At 40.0% G+C, this 21,463-nt stretch overlaps 1 protein-coding gene across 4 annotated transcripts in view; it reads right to left on the reverse strand.

Annotated features, from left to right (window-relative positions):
- The window catches only part of ELAVL1 (ELAV like RNA binding protein 1), a 172,567-nt gene that overhangs the window by 142,466 nt on the left and 8,638 nt on the right, over nt 1-21,463 (reverse strand). For 3 of the 4 annotated variants that reach the window (XM_040322498.1, XM_040322499.1, XM_040322496.1), the window contains exons 2-3: nt 11,259-11,440; nt 9,969-9,998 (exon numbers count right to left, since the gene is read on the reverse strand). In XM_040322498.1, coding sequence (XP_040178432.1) covers nt 9,969-9,998; nt 11,259-11,430 — 202 coding nt within the window. In that variant the 5' untranslated portion in view covers nt 11,431-11,440. The remainder of the gene's footprint in view (nt 1-9,968; nt 9,999-11,258; nt 11,441-21,463) is intronic. The other variant, XM_040322497.1, reaches the window with a different exon arrangement.

A 21,463-nucleotide genomic window follows, 5' to 3' on the forward strand; every position in this document is an offset into this window, starting at 1 on the left:
ATCTGCCGGAGGACGAAGAGGCAGATTCGGCACTTCCGCATAGCAACAGCTATTTAGGGCAAGTAAAAAAATGTTTTTCCATTTTTTTTAGATTTCTGGTGTAAAAAAAAAATTTCAGGTGGAACCTCCACTTTAATATGCGGCAGGCGGTGATGTCACCAGCGCATACGCTCTGAATAGCATATACGTCCCGTTTCTTCAGAGCACTATGCTGTGGCGCCCGCAAGAAAGACAAAATGAAGATGGAAGCCCTGTCAGTGGTGACACCGAGCTGCTGGAGGGCTTTGTTTCAAGGCAAGTCTTTCATAAAGTGCTGGTATGATGCATACTAGCACATTATGGCTTTACCTGGCCGGGAGGGTTTTTTTTCCCCTGAACTTTACTACCACGGTGGTTAACTATTTTACTTGTCCCTACAGGTAAGCTTACCAACAGGCTTACCTGTAGGTACAACAAATATCTCCTAACATTTATGAGATATTACACGTGCGCAGTGACCATCTGCTTTTAAGGCATACAGCGTGCTGTGGAATGCAGAACACCGCGCTGTGCCAGCCACGCATGCCTTGAACCTGCAAACCCAGAAGGAAGACCAGGTGAAGATTGAAGCGACAGGAGTAGTGACAGCAATGCGCTGAAGGGCTTCATGTGCGGTTAAGTCTGTCAATGTGCTAGTGTGCAATGCATACTGGTACATTATGATTCAATGCAATTTTATTTTGTGGTGCCTTACTACCGCTTCAATTGAAACAAGTGTACACTATACAAGGATATGTTTTGTTTGCATTTCATGTCCAGGGTTTACAACCACTTTAAGGAACCCTGACAATAAAAAAAACTTTTTTTTACAATATGTTCCTTTGTTAAACCCTTTATTAACCCCCTAATGAGCCCCAACTACGTTTGTATTCTCCACTTCATTAAACTTATTTTCCAGCCGATTTTTTTTTTGTACTATATTAGCGATATTTAATCTTTTTTTTGGTTTTAACGTTTATTTTGTTTAAACCATTTTTAAAAACTATTTTTAAAACACAGGTCAAAAAAAAAAGAAGTAGGTTTTGTTTCATTGTCTAGGAGTTGTGGAAAAAAAAAATCTGTGCAGATTTCCCGCACCGCATTCCAATTGCATTGCCCTTGCAAACTGCAGCAGGTGTCAGGGCAAAGTTAAGGACACCCCAAATGCAGATCACAAATGCAATGAGTTTGTCCTCGCCAGATCACATGGTACAAGGGTACCATATGATACGGTTGCAATGTTTTTCCAAAAGTAGCACATGCACTGCTTCTGATGCACTGCCCAGAATTGCATAGGAATCACACAGCAAGTCTCCCTGCTGTCAAAATACAATAGCTCAGCGGGGAGTTTTATTTGTTCAATCCACTGGAAGAAGGAAACAAAAACTGACTAATCTATGGACTGCCAATTTTGAACAAAAAATTCGTCCAAAAATTCTCAGAACATTCAAATACCCTACAAAAGATTTTTTTTCTCCCTCTTCCTGGCATTTCGCTTATACTTAGTTGGGGGGAGGGGGGTGGTCTGAACACCTGTGGTGAAATGGTTTACTATGGGTGCTCAATTTATTGGGCCTGGAAATGTATGGGCTTAATTTGAGTTACAAATGGTGCTAGGGTTTTTTAAACAAGAGTTGTATCATGGATAGATGACTGCACCTTTCCCCTGAGGTTCTGACAATTTTTTTTTTTTTTTTTTTAAAGCCAGATACTGCAGCTGCTGACTTTTAAAATATGGACACTTACCTGTCCAGCGCGCCCGCGATGTCAGCAGTTGAGGGGGGGGGGGGGGGGTTGGTGGTAGGGCAGGGGCATGACTGACATAAGAGTGTATTCCCGGAAGTGGGTGCAAATACCTGTCTTAAACAGGGATCTTCACCCCCCTTCCCCCTGAAAGATGCCAAATGTAGCACCGGAGGGGGAGAGGGTTCCGAAAAGCGGAAGTTCAATTTTTGGGTGGACCGCCTTAAACTTATTTCATTGCCGAGAGTGAGATGGAAAGCTGGGATAGGCCGAGAATAGTAATTGATGGGAGAAGTAGGCAGAGGAAAGGATGCTTGGCTTTCTTAATAAATGTACAAATATTTGGCACGGCCGCGGGTCTTGCAGCGACAGCTATTCTTGCACATAAAAGTAATAATCAACTAAAAAAGAAAAAAAACATCAGATCGTGGATCTATGGAGGGTTCAACATCAGATAGAGAAAAATTACTCGACTACACATAATGCATTCAAAATTAAATTAATGTGCTGCGCTAACTCACCCAAAATCTTTAAAATGAATGAAATATATTTTATCTGTCACACACAGCTGTAAATATATATTAATGTAAATTATACTATATAAAACATGCAAATAAATGAAATATAAATATAGTGCCACAGAGGAGGATATAATAGATAATTCAAATGTGAATCATAAAGTGCTGTAGTGCATAAAACAGTGATATTCTAATTCAAGACGGAAAACATGAAAAAATGACGGGTAATGGCTGGGATCGTACATTCGTCCTCTATATGGCAGCTGAGCTGTCTGTTAGACTGTCCTGTCCCCTTCCCCTACATGTGAGGATACAAGGGATTTTGTATCTTCCTCAGGGGTAAGGAAGATACCAAATCCCTTGTATTGTCACATGTAGGGGAGGGGACTGGACAGTGTGAAGGGCAGCTCAGCTACCATATAGAGGACGAATGTACGATCCCAGCCATTACCTGGCGTTTTTAGGCAGTATACAGAGCGGTGCAATTAACGCACCTAACCCATGTGAGTAACCAGCACTGGGGTTTTATTTGTCTGCACAATAAACAATTTTAAACAATATAATGCCGTGGAGTTTCTATTACCATTTTCCATGTAAGGAGACAGCACCAGTACGCAGCTTTAAAACAGACAGTTTGCCTAGAATCCCTAAAGTGATTTATAAGCGTGTTTGACCAAACTTAGTTGTGAGATCAGAGGTGAGCAGCTATATAGATAGATAGAGATAGCTATATATGCCGAGACAACTAATCGATTATGAAATTAATCGATTACAATTTTCATAATTGATTAAATCGGCCAGTAACATAATAGGGTTAAAAAAACTAAAATTGGCCCTTTATAGTACAAAAAAGCAAAATCGCTACTGTAAACTGTCCCACAGTAAAAAAAATTAACCCCTCACAGTAGCGATTATTTGCTCTTTGTACTTATTTTTTTTAACCCCATTATGTTACTAAACATCTCAGGTCTGGGTTCACACCTCTGTTTTTTGGTGCTTTTTGCAGAAACACACTGCAGTTCATTTACATGTTTTCCTATGGGACACGTTCATGATTTTTTTTCCAGCTGCAGCGTATTTGGAAAGGGCAAGGACTTTTTAACGCAAAACGGTGCCATTTTGTTTTTTTTTGGGTCCAATATACTTCAATGGAGAAGCTTCAGAAAAGCATGTAATGTGTTTTTGCAGCAATTTGTGTTTTGTAATCTGCCCAACAACAAATTGGCCCAAAAAAATGTAATACATTTTTTTTTTAAGGCTATTATGCGATTAATCGAAACAATAACCGGCCAACTAATCGATTATATAAATAATCGTTAGTTGCAGATATCTATCTATCTATACCAGGGGTCGACAAATCCCGGGCGCCAGGTCGCCATGGCGACTAGAAATAGGGTCCTGGCGACTTGGTTTGGAAGGGGGGGCAAAAAAAAAGAAATTTTTTTTTTTTTTTTTGTGAGCTGGCACCATCTGGTGGTGAGCCATTGGTATTACAAGTTATTACCACCAGATGTGTAAGCTGGCGCCATCTGGTGGTGGCCGCTGGTATTACAAGTTAATTACAAGTTAAACAGCAATTCTAATGTAATTTTTCACTATTTTCACTGCCATCTTCTTCCCTCTAATTAGAACCCCCAAACATTATATATATTTTTTATCCTAACACCCTAGAGAATAAAATGACGATCGTTGCAATACTTTCTGTCACGCCGTATTTGCGCAGCGGTCTTGCAAGCGCACTTTTTTGGGGCCAAAATTACACTTTTTTTAATTAAAAAATAAGACAACAGTAAAGTTATCCCCATTTTTTTTAATATTATGAAAGATAATGTTACGCCGAGTAAATTGATACCCAACATGTCACGCTTCAAAATTACGTCCGCTCGTGGAATGGCGTCAAACTTTTACCCTTTAAACGTCGCCTATGGAGATTTTAAAAAAACTCTACAGGTTGCATGTTTTGAGTTACAGAGGAGGTCTAGGGCTAGAATTATTGCTCTCACTCTACCAATCGCGGCGATACCTTACATGTGTGGTTTGAACACCGTTTACATATGCAGGCGCTGCTCATGTATGTGTTCGCTTCTGCGCGCAAGCTCGTCGGGACGGGGCGCGTTTTCTGGCTCCTAAGTTTTTTAGCTGGCTCCTAGATTCCAAGCAAATTTGTCAACCCCTGATCTATACACACACACACACACACACACTTTATATCAACTACATTGGACGGATTTTCCATCTTGAATTAGAATATCACGGTTTTATGCACTACAGCAGGGATATGCAATTAGCGGACCTCCAGCTGTTGCAACTAGTGACGCGCTGTATGCGCCGTTCGGAAGTACAAGTCCCATGAGGCATAGCAAGACTGACAGCCACAAGCATGACACCCATAAGCAGAGGCATGATGGGACTTGTAGTTTTGCAACAGCTGGAGGTAGAGCTGCACGATTAATCGCGGAGAGAATCGAGATTTCGATTCTCCACGCCTGCGATCTCCCCGCGGGATGACCTGCGATTATTATATGTCACCGCCATTCCACGTAACCAGCGTGGAACGCAAATGCCGCCGACATCGGGACAGACGTGAGCAGCCTGAGCTTCTCTAACAGTTCAATACAACTCTAGTGTGTATCCATGCGCCACCCAGTGGTTCCCGACGGTACTGCTTCTGATGTATTTATCTTTCTCACAGTTCTGTACAACTGTGTGTATCCATGCGCCACCCAGTGGTTTGCCGGCGGTACTGCTTCTGATCTATAAAAAAACAGACCAGTGATATGTCTAGATTGTTAAAGACCATATAACACCTATGAAAAAAGCAAAATCAAAGTCTGATTCTGCTTTTTTCAAAGGAGTTATATGGTCTTTAACATTATAGACATATCACTGGTCGGTTTTTTATATATTCGTATTTTCAAATAAATCACAGGTTTATTTATTTGGAGGGGGGGGTTCTGGCAATCAATTTTTGAGAATCGTGATCTTTAGTCCAAGCAAAAGAATCGCGATTCTCATTTTGACCAGAATCGTGCAGCCCTAGCTGGAGGTCCGCTAATTGTTTCACGTTTATGAATTATTATATCCTACTGTGTGGCACTATATTTATACATTTTTTATTTGCACGTTTTATATAGTATAACCATTTACATTAATATACCGTATAGTTACAGCAGTGTGTGACATATAACAGTATAATTTACAGATAAAATATATTTCATCCATTTTAATTTTGGAAGAGATAGCGCAGCACATTAATTTAATTGGCTTCACACATTTGTTAACCACTTGCCGACCTCCTCATGTAAATATACGTCAGCAGAATGGCACGGACAGGCACATGCACGTACCTATACGTCCTCTGCTTGACGCGGGTGGGGGGTACATGCGGCGGTCGGCAAGCCTCGGGGAGCGATCCGGGACGACGGCGCGGCTATTCGTTAATCGATGATGTCAGTCCTACAGCCACACCCCCCTACAGTAGTAAACACACACACACTGAACCCTAAATGTTACAGCGCCCCCTGTGTTTAACTCCCAAACTGCAACTGTCATTTTCACAATAAAGAATGCAATTTAAATGCATTTTTTGCTGTGAAAATGACAATTGTCCCAAAAATGTGTCAAAATTGTCCGCCATAATGTCGCAGTCACGAAAAAAAAAAAAAAAAATGCAATAAAACTATCCCCTATTTTGTAAACGCTATAAATTTTGCGCAAACCAACCGATAAACGATTATTGCGATTTTTTTTTGCCAAAAATAGGTAGAAGAATACGTATCGGCCTAAACTGAGGAAAAAAATTTTTTTATATATGTTTTTGAGGGATATTTATTATAGCAAAAAGTTAAAAATATTGAATTTTTTTCAAAATTGTCGCTCTATTTTTGTTTAAAGCGCAAAAAATAAAAACCGCAGAGGTGATCCTAATACCACTTTGTGGGGAAAAAAGGACGCCAATTTTGTTTGGGAGCCACGTCGCACGACCGCGCAATTGTCTTGTTAAAGCGACGCAGTCCCGAACTGTAAAAACCCCTTGGGTCTTTAGGCAGCATATTGGTCCGGGGCTTAAGTGGTTAATGAACCGCTGGTACTAGATACATGACCGCCCCTGATATCCTATACCACCACAGCGCCAATGAAACATGTGAATAAAGCTGCCACGTTAAGTGACATTTTTTTTTTAAATAACAGAAATTAAACCTATAGCGCCACTAGTTTTCCCTCCCATTTCCTACATGTGCATGATATAGGTTTAATTTCTGTTATTTTTCACACATTTGTTGATCATCTTTTTTATTTAATTACATTTTTTTAAATTGCACTAGGTAGCTCGCAAGATTCTCACAATCCATTTTGTACATAAAAAAATAATAATCTATTCTGTGATATGCATTATTAATCAAGCAGGATTAATGATGACCCTTGCATCTGATATTGGTAGTTTTCTGTGGTCCGATCATGCTCCAATATATATGGAACTGGCAGTATCTGACTATAGGAAACCGCAGTGGATATGGAAATTTAATGACAACTTGCTTAGGAATAAAATATGTAAAATTGATATTCCCCAAGCAATAAAGGAATTTTTACAGATTCGTGAAACTTTGATTCCCTTGCAGTGGGAAACACTGAAGATTGTTCATTAAACATGGGGCTAGATTGAAGGCAGACAAATCTAAAATATCTGTTACTAAAAGAAATTTCAACCTTAGAAAATATACATAAACAAAAACTTATAGCAGAAGATAAAATATGTTTGAATGAAAAACATATTGAGCTGCAGACCCTGCTTAATGAACAATCCTTTTGTGTAAGGGATAAAAATTAGGGCTGCAACTAACGATTATTTTCATAATCGATTAGTTGGCCGATTATTGTTTCGATTAATCGACTAATCGGATAATCTTAAAAAAAGTGTGGTGTACAATTTAGTTAATATGTAAATAAAAAAAAAAGGCAATTTATTCTTAAATATCCATATGCAGTGGTCAAAAAAATAATAACCAACTACAATAATTGTAATGCCTTCTATTACCTCCACTTTCTCTGGGTTCAGATGCTCATCTTCCCTGCAGTCTTGAAAGTGATTTTTATTTTTTTAAACAAACATGTTATAGTTCCCTGCTCTGTGTAATGGTTTTGCACAGAGCAGCCCTTATCCTCCACTTCTGGGGTCCCTCACTAATGCTTCTGCCCTCAGAGAGCCTCAATAGCAAGCTGCAAAGTATAGTATAGAGCGCCCCCTATAGCAAGGTAAAAAAACTTCTGCGTTTAGAACCACTCACTTCCTGCCCAGGACTACATGTCCCATGAGGCATTGCTCCTCACACTTTCACATTCACAAATTCTCAGGCACTTAGTGACATGTATGAATGGTGTACTGAGCTGTATGTGTGCTGCACTGTATTTCCCGATATGTAAACAAATAATGCATACTATATGCAGGCCAACTAATCAACTGGCCGATTAATCGATTATGAAAATAGTTGACAACTATTTTCATAATCGATTAGTTGTTTCGGCCCTAATAAAAATAGAGCCTTGTTTTACTAAGGCTGGGTTCACACTACGGTTTTCCCGTCCGTCAGCCGTATACGATTTATATGGAAAACCGTATGCGGCTGAAACGGACGGGAACGTATGGAACCGCACATATGTGCGTTTTCCATTGACATTAATGTTAAAGGAAAACGTATGCGTTTGCCATACTGTTTTAAGAACGGCCGCAAAACCGTGGTTGAACACGGTTTTGCGTACGTTTAAAAAACGTTTTGCCAGCAAATCGTACGCACCCGGATGCATTTGAGTGCATACGATTTGCAATGCATTGTCTATCTATACATTTTCCCGTCCGGGCCCGTACGTTTTCAATACTGAAATCGTATGCGGCTGACGGACGGGAAAACCGTAGTGTGAACCCAGCCTAACCCGGAAAATAAGTCTGTACGATTATTGGCGAGAACCCTATAACGGCAACCCTTAACCTCTATAATTAAAAAAAAATCTCTGGGGAATCAACATAGGATCTTGTGGAAAACTCACAAACATTTCATGCATATTATACTAAATTATATAAATATACCAATACAACAAAAGGACGGGGCAGAAAATTAAAAGGATGTAGGTCAATAGGGGAAAAAGCATTGCCCGTCCGTCCAAAAAAAAAAAAAAAAAAAAAAAAAAAATGGGAGATTTAGAGATTTTACACTAGAGGAAATACAACAGGATATAGCCACGCTGGTCCCGGGCCAGGACGGATATACCCCTAGATTTTATAAAATGTTCCAGGAGATATCAACCCCTATCCTAAAAAAAAAAAAAAAAAAAAAAAAAAAAATTATTTTTATATCCAATGCCCAACCTTTTGCCCCACAGAGTTTGGAAGCACATATTTCAATTATCCCTAAACCCGAAAAGGACCATACGTTATGCGGTAATTATCATCCAATTTCGCAGCTATACTGTAAAATTATTGCGAATAGACTGACACCTATTTTTCTTACACATTGTAATAAAACCAACTTGGTCTAAAATTAATGAGCGGGAGGGCAAGGGATAACACAATAAAAACACGTACATTAGTGGAATATGCCCAGGACACCATCCCATCATGTTTGATATCAATCGATTCTGAAAAAGCATTCGATGGGATGGTGTTTTCTGACAGAAGCGCTTAGACAGCTTGTGGTGGGACCCCGGGTGCTTCATGAGGATAATGGCTTTATGTTCCAATCCTAAAGCAAAACTAGGTACAAACGGCATACTTTCCGACTATGAAAAGATAGTAAAGACTATGTAAAGATATCAAATGGTACAAGGGTGTCCCTCCCCCCCCCCCCCTTAATAGGTGTTAATAATGGAACACCTTTACTACAGCTATTAGCAATAATAGGGATATTCAGGGGATTTGAATTAAAAAGGAAAGGAGTACAAGATGTTACTATATGCGGATGACAAATATACGTCACTAACCCAATAATAACATTACCAAATCTTATACAGGAAATTAAAAGGTTTGGGGAGGTAAAACTATGATAAGTCAGAGATGTTGAATATATCAGTAAAATAATGAAGACACTTCAAAAGATACGAGAAGGGGGTATATTCATGGATGGGGAGGATTAGCATAGTGACAATTTATATATTTTTAAAGCTACTATACGTATTTCAAGCAATTCCTTTGATCCATTCAGTGAATTTAATGGCAAAGTTACGTAAAGCTATAGGAAGTTTTATTTGGGCTCATAAAACGAATAAAAAGAGAAACCCTAATCAGGACAAAAAAAAATAAAAAAATATTTGAAAATTGAGGGCTTGCTCTGAAGGTTTGGGATTTAATGGTTTATATATATAAAAAAAACTTTCCACACAGATTGGGCCAATGACTCCTTTGTTCTCTAATCCTGAATTTCCACCATCACTTGAGACCACCACTTTTCTTAAATGGAACAGGAATGAGAATACAAGGATAATTCAGACACTAGTGGATGGTAAGATTCCTCAGCTAGCCAACATGGGGCCTGAACATGAGCACAAATCACAAATGGATGCAGTTCCAGAAGTTGCATACATATATAGGATCTAGGGTACAGTTTTCTTTGATTGATAGATCGCTAACCAATTTTGAAAAACTATTAGTACAGGAACAGAGACCGACTCATAATCTATCAAATGTATATAAGCTCTTACTTCCTTCAGGTTCCCTTAAGGAATTAACATCTATAAGAAAATGGGAAAAGGAAATAGAAAAATCAATTTCACTAACAGAATGGAAAAAGGCATTTTATTTGATACATAAAATAGCTAGTGCGGCTAAACACCAGGAAAGAAATAAAATTATGATAATATGGTATTGGTGCCCAAGTGACCTGCATAAGATAAATGGAAATAACTCAGAAACATGTTGGAGGTGTTTTTAGGGAAAAGGGCACAATGGTGAAAGATTTCTGGCTTAAAATATTTGATATTTATCGTAAGGTGTAGGCATATGATACTCAATCTAGTGTCGACATCTCAATACTATCGATTATGCAAGGATCAATGAAAGCCATCAGGCGAGATATCTGGTGCCATATGATAACAGCAGCTAGGACAATAATAGCCGTAACTGGCAAAAATCAAAAAGACCCACAATAATTAAATGAATCTGCAAGATGGGAGAAATGCAAGCTATGGAAGGCCAATGATTATTATATATTTTTATTAAGAGAATTCAGTTAATCAAAGGCCAAAAGGTTGGCAACAGTGGGAAGAGTTTAAAAACCTTGTTAAGATTTTTACAGTATATATGAACAGGACTGTGCCCTTTAAAAAAAAAATAAAAACTTTTTTTGGTATTAATCTTATGTATATGTTTAGCTTAGTGTGGATGATGAATGGGAGGAATGAATGGTGGATGGATAATGCATAGAATTATATGTTAAAGAGACCAATACAGAATTGGACACTAGAAACTAGCATTGAATATTGATTTCCTTGAGAAATGACGCAATAGAATATTCAATTCTGCAGTAAGAATAATGTATAATTGTTTTAAAAATGGATAAAAAGATTGAAAAAAAAAAAAAAAAAAAGATTGTTTGCTTTTTAACATTTGATTTTGGATTAAATAGAGAGTTTACTGAACGAAAATGACATACACTGTCAAAAATTGTGTTGAAGAAAAAAAATTCCCATCCTATTCCTTTGAATCAAAGCTGTCCACACCAGCAGTTTCCTACCTGACCTATGCATACGCATGCCACTTGCCTAAAAGGAGAAAGGATGAGTGGGGTGGGAGTGTAGGCTTCCAGGAAGCACAAAAAAAAGAAGGGAGGGGGGGCGCAAAGTGAGGGTATGTCTCCAATTAATGTTTTCATCCTCTTACCAAGTTTTAGATTTACCAATGTAGTGCTTTTGGATACAAATAGCTGTTGCATTTTAACCAACATTTAGAGGCCAGTTTTAATTTTTAACAAAGTGAAAAAATAACATACTAACCTGCAACTTTATCTCGAATTAGCTTTGCAGACTCCACCTCACCAATGCTGCTGAAAAGGCTGCGCAACTCATCTTGTGTCATATTCTGAGGTAGGTAGTTAACAATTAAGTTAGTTCTACCATTATCCTCCCTGCATACATCATCCATGTGATCTTCATAACCGTTAGACATCTTAAAATATCTGTTAAAAAAAATATATAATATATTCATGACAGTGTACCTTTAATATGCAATAAACATTTTACATGTGAACAGATATGTTTAGAGGGTCATTTTCAGACAAAACTGGATATTTCTATTACAGCTGGTAGACTTAATTACCTGCAATTTGCACTTCAATGCACTGCCCTACCTGCAGAAATGCAGGGAATTAAGTCATTGACCCCCCCTTTTTTTTTATCGCATTGCATGGAAACGCATGATGCCAGGCGCCTTTGAGTGTGAAAACGCCATTTTTTTTCTGATGCATTTGCCATTTATGCATTTGCCCTTGCATGTCTGCTGAAGAACAGTACATTCCCATCACACAGTAATGTGCACTCAGCCTTAAAGTGGAACTTTAGTCATTTTTTTCATCTTACCATTAAATCTTCTGCACTGTTTTAACTTTGGATAGTAAAACATTTTTTTTTCTGCCAGTAAATACATTATACATCCCACTTCCCGTTTCCTGCCAGGTAAAAAAAAAAGCCTAGGCTTATGACATCATGCACAGCTCGCTATCACTCTTGTGAGTTTGCCAGAAAGGAAGGGGGGATGAGTCATAAGAGGGCCAATGAAATTTTAACCTTGGCACTCAGAGCTGACTAGCCGCCCCCCCCTTGGAAAGCGGGCATGAAAGGTGCCGCGGTTTCTTCTGTACAACCAATGGACTTCCAAACAGAAATCATAAGCTTTCTTAGCCCAAACAAGTTAAACAATTATGAATGTTAAAGAGACCCTACCCCAAACTAATAATTTTAACAATCTTCCACTGTAAAGGGCTATTAAAAAAGAAACACGTCAAACTTACCTGATCGGTGCAGTGGTTTTGGTGGTTCTGCCTTTAGAACCATCTTAACTGTAAAATCCCCCCTTATGTAGAAACCCAAAAGACCTTGGAGTGCTGCTGCTGCTACTATCATCTTGGGAGGTGATGTCAGCAGCCCATGCACACTCCAGGCCTTTTCTGGAATTTTTTGTTTAAATTAGTTAAAATTTTTTGCTAGAAAATTACCTGGAGTCCCCAAACATTATATATATAATATTTTGCAATGATCTGCATTATATTTCCTAGGGCTACTGCTAAAAACCCTAGGAAATAAAATGGCGATCATTGCAATATGTTATGTCTACATTTGTCGCATTTGCACAGCATTCTTACAACGCAATTTTTTGGGGAAATACTTTTATTTTTTATTCAATTTATTTATCCATTGTAAAAGATGTTAGGATGAGTAAATAAATAACCAACATGTCATGCTCGTGGAATGGCGGTAAACTACGGTACTTAAAATCTCCATAGGCGACGCTTTACATTAATTTTTGCCCAGCGCCGATGTCTCCTATGGAGAGATCGGACGAAAAAGGACAACATGTCCGTTTTCATCAGATCTCACCTGATCCGATATGGACGGATGGCGACGTATCGCCATCCGTCTGATTTTAGCAGATCGGATGTCAGCGGACACATCTCCGTTGACATCCGACGCTCCATAGAGATGTATGGAGCGGCCGTTAAGGTCCGCCGACAAAACTGACAGGCGGACCTGAACGGTCCGACCATGTGAAAGGGGCCCAATATAAAATAAGCACGACAGGGCCTCTTTATTGCGAGATCGGGTGTCAACAAGACCTCAGGATCCCACATTTACATTTAAAAGCAAAACAAATCCCTTTCGGGGCGGAAGTGATGTTGCTCGGGTCTTCCAAGGGCATAGAGCCGAGGTGGGGGCTATGCTTACTGCCCAGCCACAGATTGGATCGGCTCTGGGCTAAACGCTGCCTATAAAAGTGATCTTGTGGCGAATCTGCCTCTGGAGCCACTTTATCCACTTAAAGGATCACTAAAGGAAAAAAAATGTTTTGCTGAAATGACTGTTTACAGGGTATAGAGACATAATACTTAAAGCGGGGGTTCACCTTATTGATAAAAAAAAAAAAAAAAAAAAAAATTTCCCTCTAGCATAAAATTCGGCATAGTAGCGCGAGCTATAGTATGCCTGTCTTTATTTTTTTATCCCCGTACTCACTGTGCACTCGTAGATAAAAGATTACGACTCCCAGCGGGGAATGGGCGTTCCTATGGAGAGAAGGTGATTGACGGCCGGCTCTGGCACGTCACGCTTCTCCGGAAATAGCCGAAATAGGACTTGGCGCTTCACGGCGCCTGCGCATAGTCTGTGCGCAGGCGCCGTATAGCGCCGTGAAGAGCCGAGACCTGTTCCGGCTGTCTTCGGGGAGCGTGACGTGCCAGAGCCGGCCGTCAATCACCTTCTCTCTCCATAGGAACGCCCATTCCCCGCGGGGAGTCGTAATCTTCCATCTACGAGTGCACAGTGAGTACGGGGATAAAAAAATAAAGACAGGCATACTGTCGCTCGCACTACTATGCCGAATTTTATGCTAAAAAGATGTTAATAAGGGTGAACCACCGCTTAAACTGATTCCTTTAAAAACGATTAAAAATAGATAAAAAGCAATCATATAATGTACCTCCTAGATGCAAAAACGAAAGTGAAATTAGTTTAGTCTTTGCATGTTATTTCAAGCCTCTGTGCTGGACAGTGCCATAGAGAGTCATGGCTAGGAAAACTAAACTAAAGTCTCCCATGACTTTTTTCATAAGGAGCCAGACAACCAGCAAGTGTCCACAACAGAGCAAAATTACAACAACATCAGAGCAAAAACGAACAATGAGGACATGAAACCAGGACTGAAGTAAGGTAAAGGAAGCTATTTAGCTAAAAAAAAGAAAACATTCCTTTAGTGACCCTTTAAGGACCGCCTCCTGCACATATACGTTGGCAGAATGGCACGGCTGGGCACAAGCACGTACAGGTACGTCCTCCAAGTGCCCAGCCGTGGGCTGCGGGCACGCGGCGCGCTCCTGCGACCCGGTCCAAAGCTCCGGGACCCGAACGCCGCTGGAGTCCCGCAATCGGTCCCCGGAGCTGAAGAACGGGGAGAGCTGTGTGTAAACACAGCTTCCCCGTTCTTCACTGTGGCGCCGTCAACGATCGCGTGTTCCCTTATATAGGGAATCACAATCAATGACGTCACACCTACAGCCACACCCCCCTATAGTTAGAAACACAGATGAGGTCATACATAACCCCTTCAGCGCCCCCTTGTGGTTAACGCCCAAAATGCAATTGTCATTTTCACAGTAAACAATGCATTTCAAATACATTTTTTGCTGTGAAAATGACAATGGTCCCAAAAATGTGTCAAAATTGTCCGAAGTGTCCGCTATAATGTCGCAGTCATGAAAAAAAAAAAAATAATATAAACGCTGATCGCCGCCATTAGTAGTAATAAAAAAATAATAATTAAAATGCAATAAAACTATCCCCCATTTTGTAAATGCTATAAATTTTGCGCAAACCAACCGATAAACGCTTATTGCGATTTTTTTTTACCAAAAATAGGTAGGAAGAAGAATACGTATCGGCCTAAACTGAGGGATATTTATTATAGCAAAAAGTAAAAAATATTGAATTTTTTTCTAAATTGTCGCTCTATTTTTGTTTATAGCGCAAAAAATAAAAACCGCAGAGGTAATCAAATACCACCAAAAGAAAGCTCTATTTGTGGGGGAAAAAAAAAGGACGCCAATTTTGTTTGGGAGCCACGTCGCACGGCCGCGCGATTGTCAGATAAAGCGTCGCCGTGCCGAATCGCAAAAACTAGCCGGGTCCTTTAGCTGCCTAAAGGTCCGGGTCTTAAAGTGGACCTTAAAAACATTTTTTAACCTTAGATTAATGCTCATTTTGTCAAGGGGAATCGGGTAGTTTTTTTAAAATCTAAGCAGTACTTACCGTTTTAGAGAGCGATCTTCTCCGCCGCTTCCGGGTATGGTCTTCGGGACTGGGCGTTCCTATTTGATTGACAATCTTCCGACAGGCTTCCGACAGTCGCATCTATCGCGTCACGAGTAGCTGAAAGAAGCCGAACGTCGGTGCGGCTCTATACGGCGCCTGCGCATCGACGTTCGGCTACTTTCGGAAAATTGCGACGCGATAGATGCGACCGTCGGAAGCCTGTCAATCAAATAGGAATGCCCAGTCCCACAGTCCATACCCGGAAGCAGCGGAGAAGATCGCTCTCTAAAACGGTAAGTACTGCTTAGATTTTAAAAAAACTACCCGATTCCCCTTGACAAAATGAGCATCAATCCAAGGTTAAAAATTAACTTTTCGGGTGAACCTCCACTTTATGTTGTTAATGATGCAGAATCGCCCGCAGTACAAAAAAAAAAAAAAAATTGAGGTTATAGCAGCTAGCTGCTGCCATAAAACTGGTATTTGTTGTCAAAGTAATGATGTAAATGTACTGTGGGCAGTCTTAAATGATTTATTTCCCGACAGCTACATAAAAATTATCTGCAGTAGAGTGTATGACTTTCACAAAATGAGGAGCTGTGCTAGGGAACTGACTCTTCTTTAGTCCCCTTTCACACTTATACGACTTGTCTCACGATTGTGTACTGTAAAATCGTATGACAAGTCATTCTCTATGATTTTCAATGAACACCATACTTCAAAGTAGTCCCTGCACTACTTTGCTCCAACTTCCATGCGAGTTGATGTCCATAGACCTCAATGTTAAACCTTCAAGTAGCATGCAAATCGTACCTGAATAATATAGACACGATTTCAGTACAACTTTGTAAGCACAAGCAGCTTTTTAACCCTTGTCCCACCCAATCCTTTCAGCATAGTAGCCCCTCTCAAGCACATTTTTCCACTACAAATTCACTTCCTGGTTATTCCCTTAGGAACAATGTGCTCCAAACAGGTAAAAAAAAAAAAAAAAAGAGACGTCCTCGATCATGAGCAAATCATTAGATTTATCCGTGGGTGCCCAGCTATTTATGATTTGTGAGACCCAAACTACAAAGACAATGTCCCACTGACCACCAATGAAGGGGACATTCTTCCCACTGACCACCAATGAAGGGCACATTCTTCCCACTGACCACCAATGAAGGGCACATTCTTCCCACTGACCACCAATGAAGGGCACATTCTTCCCACTGACCACCAATGAAGGGCACATTCTTCCCAATGACCACCAATGAAGGGCACATTCTTCCCAATGACCACCAATGAAGGGCACATTCTTCCCAATGACCACCAATGAAGGGCACATTCTTCCCACTAACCACCAATGAAGGGCACATTCTTCCCACTAACCACCAATGAAGGGCACATTCTTCCCACTAACCACCAATGTAAGGAGCCTTCTTCCCACTAACCACCAATGTAAGGAGAATTCTTCTCACTGACCGCAAATGTAAGGGACATTCTTCCCACTGACCACCAATGTTAGGAGCATTCTTCCCACTGATCACTAATGTAAGGAGCATTCTTTATTATAGAGGACCCAAAACTGACACCTATCTTCACGATTGGCAATGATGGGATGTACCCAATATCGATGTCTTCTCCGCCTCCGCTTCTCCTCCTCTTCTTCCTCATGCACTAGGAGTGCTTAAAGTGGAAGTTCCACTTTTGTGTGGAACGCTGCTTCAAAGGGGTTGAAAGGTACAATGTTTTATTTCCTAAATACCTTCCTTTACCTTAGAGCAGTCCTGCTTCACTTTTGCTTTTAAATGTCCTTATTTCTTCTGAGAAATCCTCACTTCCTGTTCTTCTGTCTGTAACTACACACAGTAATGCAAGGCTTTCTCCCTGGTGTGAAGTGTCGTGCTAGCCCCCCTCTCTTGGGCTACAGGAGAATCAGGACGCTCTCTACATTGCAGATAAAGGAGCTGTGTGTAGTCCAAGGGAGGGGGCGAGCACGACACTCCACACTAGGGATAAAGCCTCACATTACTGTGTGGAGTTACAGACAGAAGAACAGGAAGGGAGGATTTCTCAGAAGAAATAAGGACATTTAAAAGCAAAATCAAAGAATGAGGTAAGTGAAAGAGGACTGCACCAAGGTAAAAGGAACCCATTAACCTCTTGACCACCGCCCCATGTCAAAAAGACGTCCTCCTTTTTAAAGATGAATATCTCGATAACGGCAGCAGCTGCTGCCACAACCGAGATATTCATCTTTTCAGGGGGCGGTGGTGTACACGATAACGGCGGTCTCCGCGGCGGATTCGCCGCGAGATCGCCGTTATCGGTGGCGGGAGAGGGGCCCCCCCCCCTCCCGCGCCCTCCGCCGCTTACCGGAGCCGTCGGTAGCGGCGGAGGGGATCGGATGTGTCCGGCAGCTGAGCGGGGACGGGACTGAAGGAGAAATCTCCTTCACCCGTCCTCATAGCTCTGCTGGGCGGAAGTGACGTCAAAACGTCAGTCCCGCCCAGCCTCTTAAAGAAACATTTTTTTTTTTTGTCATTTGAAAAAATGACATTTTTTTTTTTTTTTTTTTTTGCATTAAAGTCTAATTATGAGATCTGAGGTCTTTTTGACCCCAGATCTCATATTTAAGAGGACCTGTCATGCTTTTTTCTATTACAAGGGATGTTTACATTCCTTGTAATAGGAATAAAAGTGATCAAATATTTTTTTTTTTTTTCAGTGTAAAAAATTATAAAACTAAATAAAAATAAAGAAAACCAAAAAAAATTTTTTTAAAGCGCCCCGTCCCGACGAGCTCGCGCGCAGAAGCAAACGCATACGCGAGTAGCGCCCGCATATGAAAACGGTATTCAAACCACACAAGTGAGGTATCGCCGCGATCGTTAGAGTGAGAGCAATAATTCTAGCCCTAGACCTACTCTGCAATTTAAAAAATGCAACCTGTAGAATTTTTTAAACGTCGCCTATCGAGATTTTTAAGGGTAAAAGTTTGACGCCATGCCACGAGCGGGCGTAATTTTTAAGCGTGACATGTTGGGTATCATTTTACTCGGCGTAACATTATCTTTCACAATATATAAAAAAATTGGGCAAAATGTATTGTTGTCTTATTTTTTAATTCAAAAAAGTGATTTTTATCCAAAAAAAGTGCGCTTGTAAGACCGCTGCGCAAATACGGTGTGACAAAAAGTATTGCAATGACTGCCATTTTATTCCCTAGGATGTCTGCTAAAAAAAATATATAATGTTTGGGGGTTCTGATTAATTTTCTAGCAAAAAAATTGTGATTTTCACATGAAGGAGAGAAGTGCCAGAATTTACCTGGTGGGCAAGTGGTTAAGGAAAAAAATAAAAAAAAAAAAAAAATAAAAAAAATAAAAAAAAAAATTGTACCTTTACAACCCCTTTTATTACTTAAATTTTCTAGCAAGGCACATTGCAAGAATAAAAAATGTTTTTTTAGCACAGTAGTGTCAGTGCTTATGTTGCCAAACCAGTGAATCATGAAAAAATTGGCAGGATATAGACCAATACTTAATATGCAGTGCTCTTCATGATGTCAAGTAGATTGTTCTATGTAAACACCCTTAAAAGTTATTTTCGCCAGTAGGTCATGGATATATTGCTGTATTATTCTACCTGTGGGTATACCATCATTGGCATGTTGACACAATGAAAAACTTAGAGGCGGGACCCAGGTCCCTACCTTAGACTTCTGGAAGTCCGTTAATAAAAAAAATTATACCATTGTACAACTCTACATAGGAATCTAGAGGATGCCCCAATAAATTCTCTAAAGTACGGGACATTTGGACAGTGTCAACGGCAACGGCCCCACAATTAGTGCCAACCTGTTTTTTATTATCTTTTACTAATAAATCTAGTATACTGTTATTCCCGGCATATGCTTGAAGCATACCAGAAGTATTGCGTGAGGCTTATGCTTTGGTAGCCATTTACTTTAGTTTGTGCGCTTGTTTTGTCTTGTTTACTGAAGCCTGGGTATGCCCAATAGTCTGTGTTGTACACCTTACCCTTTCCTAAAAACTTAAAGAATTTACAAAAAAAAAAAAAAAAAAAAAAAAAAAAAAACGAGGGGCGCTGAAAGAACCCTTAAGCCCCATCTTGTATCCTCTGGACACCATGCTACAAACCCAGTGATCTGCAACTTCCCCAGTCCAGAAGTCCCCCTACCCACACAAGTGAGGGCACCCCTTCACTGTGAAAAAGACTTGCTTCAGATCAACACAAATTTGGTGGTTCATTTTTTCTTACAGAACGGAGACCATGGCTTCTAGTAAGAGCCCAAGGCTCGCTCATGAAAGGCATTCTTAGATTTTAAAAGGCAGCACCAATTTCTGACTTGTCAATTACTCCTTTTTTGGGGTATACACAAGCTTTTACCAAAGCAACCTTCTGGATCAAAAGTGGAACCTTGGCATTCAAATGTTTGGTAAACAGGTCCACCTAAAAGGACACCCCCCCCCCCCCATTTCCTGGTTATTGATGAAAACATTTCTTGATTCAGAGACCACTCTGATTCCTGTACCTGGTGACAACTTAAAGTGGAGGTTCACCCAAAAAATACATTTTTAACATTACATTCAGCTTCCGGGTATGTCTTCTGCGGGACTGGGCGTTCCTATCTGATTGACAGGCTTCCGACCGTCGCATACTAAGCGTCACAAGTTGACGAAAGAAGCCGAACGTCGGTGCGCAGGCGCCGTATAGAGCCGCACCGACGTTCGGCTTCTTTCGGCAACTCGTGACGCTTAGTATGCGATGGTCGGAAGCCTGTCAATCAGATAGGAACGCCCAGTCCCGCAGAAGACATACCCGGAAGCGGCGGTGAAATACGGTATGTACGGGAAAAAAAAGAAAAAACAGCCGATTGTCATTAGGACAACTCGGCTGATTGTAATGTTAAACATTTATTTTTGGGTGAACCCCCGCTTTAAGCAATCCAACAGCAGATTCAGAGAGCCCTTGAGGTGAACTGCTGAGATGGACAGAAGGTAGTTTTCTGCTCAGGTTAAAAAAATACTGCTTGAACTAAATAAAAAACAAGCGCGCATGCACTCAGTGAAAATAATTATGTGAAATATTTTTTTTTTATGAATATATCAAAAATATGACCAAGTAGGTGTCACAAGTGCAACAGTCAGCTGGCTTGTGCAGCAGCAGCCGTTTAAAATGTTCTTACTATGTCTTTTTGGATGCAAGCGTTTGCTGCTTTTTTTTTTTATGAATAAACCTTTTTGAGACATGCTACACCATGAAGTCCACTTTTGTCCTCTACTGAACGAGACCATCCAGGACTATCTGGAACATAGGATATTTCTTGTCTGGAAGTCTTTTGTTTAAATAATATCCCACTGCAATCAGCGGAATACTACCGCTAAACTGAACTACAGGAGGATTGTATTCTTGCAGGCTGGCTGATGCACAGTCGTCTTTGAGCTCTATAATTTGAGATCCTACGAATCTGGCAAGCGGCATGGATATTATTTTCCTGGCTTCAGAGTATTGGAAGATTTACAGGGTTCAATATAGTGGCCACTTTATTTATCTGTTCTGAAAAAATACAGTCACTCTGATGATTTCATATATAAAATTTGATCAGTTCCAACAGTTTTTTCACATTGGTATTTTTTTAATGAATATCTCTATTACACTTGTGACACCTACTATGACAATTTTTTTATATATATATATATATATATATATATATATATATATATATATATATATATATATATATATATATATATATATATATATATATATATATATATATATATATATATATATATATATATATATATATATATATACACACACATATACACACACACACACACACACAGTGCCTTGCGAAAGTATTCGGCCCCCTTGAACTTTGCGACCTTTTGCCGCATTTCAGGCTTCAAACAAAGATATAAAACTGTAAATATTTTTGAAGAATCAAAAACAAGTGGGACACAATCATGAAGTGGAACGAAATGTATTGGATATTTCAAACTTTAACAAACAAAAAACTGAAAAATTGGGCGTGCAAAATTATTCAGCCCCCTTAAGTTAAAGGGTTTGTAAAGGTAAATTTTTTTTTACCTTAATGCATCCTATGCATTAAGGTAAAAAAACATCTGACAGCACCGCCCCCCCCCCCCCCCGAGCCCCCGTTTTAC

The sequence above is a fragment of the Rana temporaria genome, chromosome 1, assembly GCF_905171775.1.
Source record: "Rana temporaria chromosome 1, aRanTem1.1, whole genome shotgun sequence".
Taxonomy (NCBI): domain Eukaryota; kingdom Metazoa; phylum Chordata; class Amphibia; order Anura; family Ranidae; genus Rana; species Rana temporaria.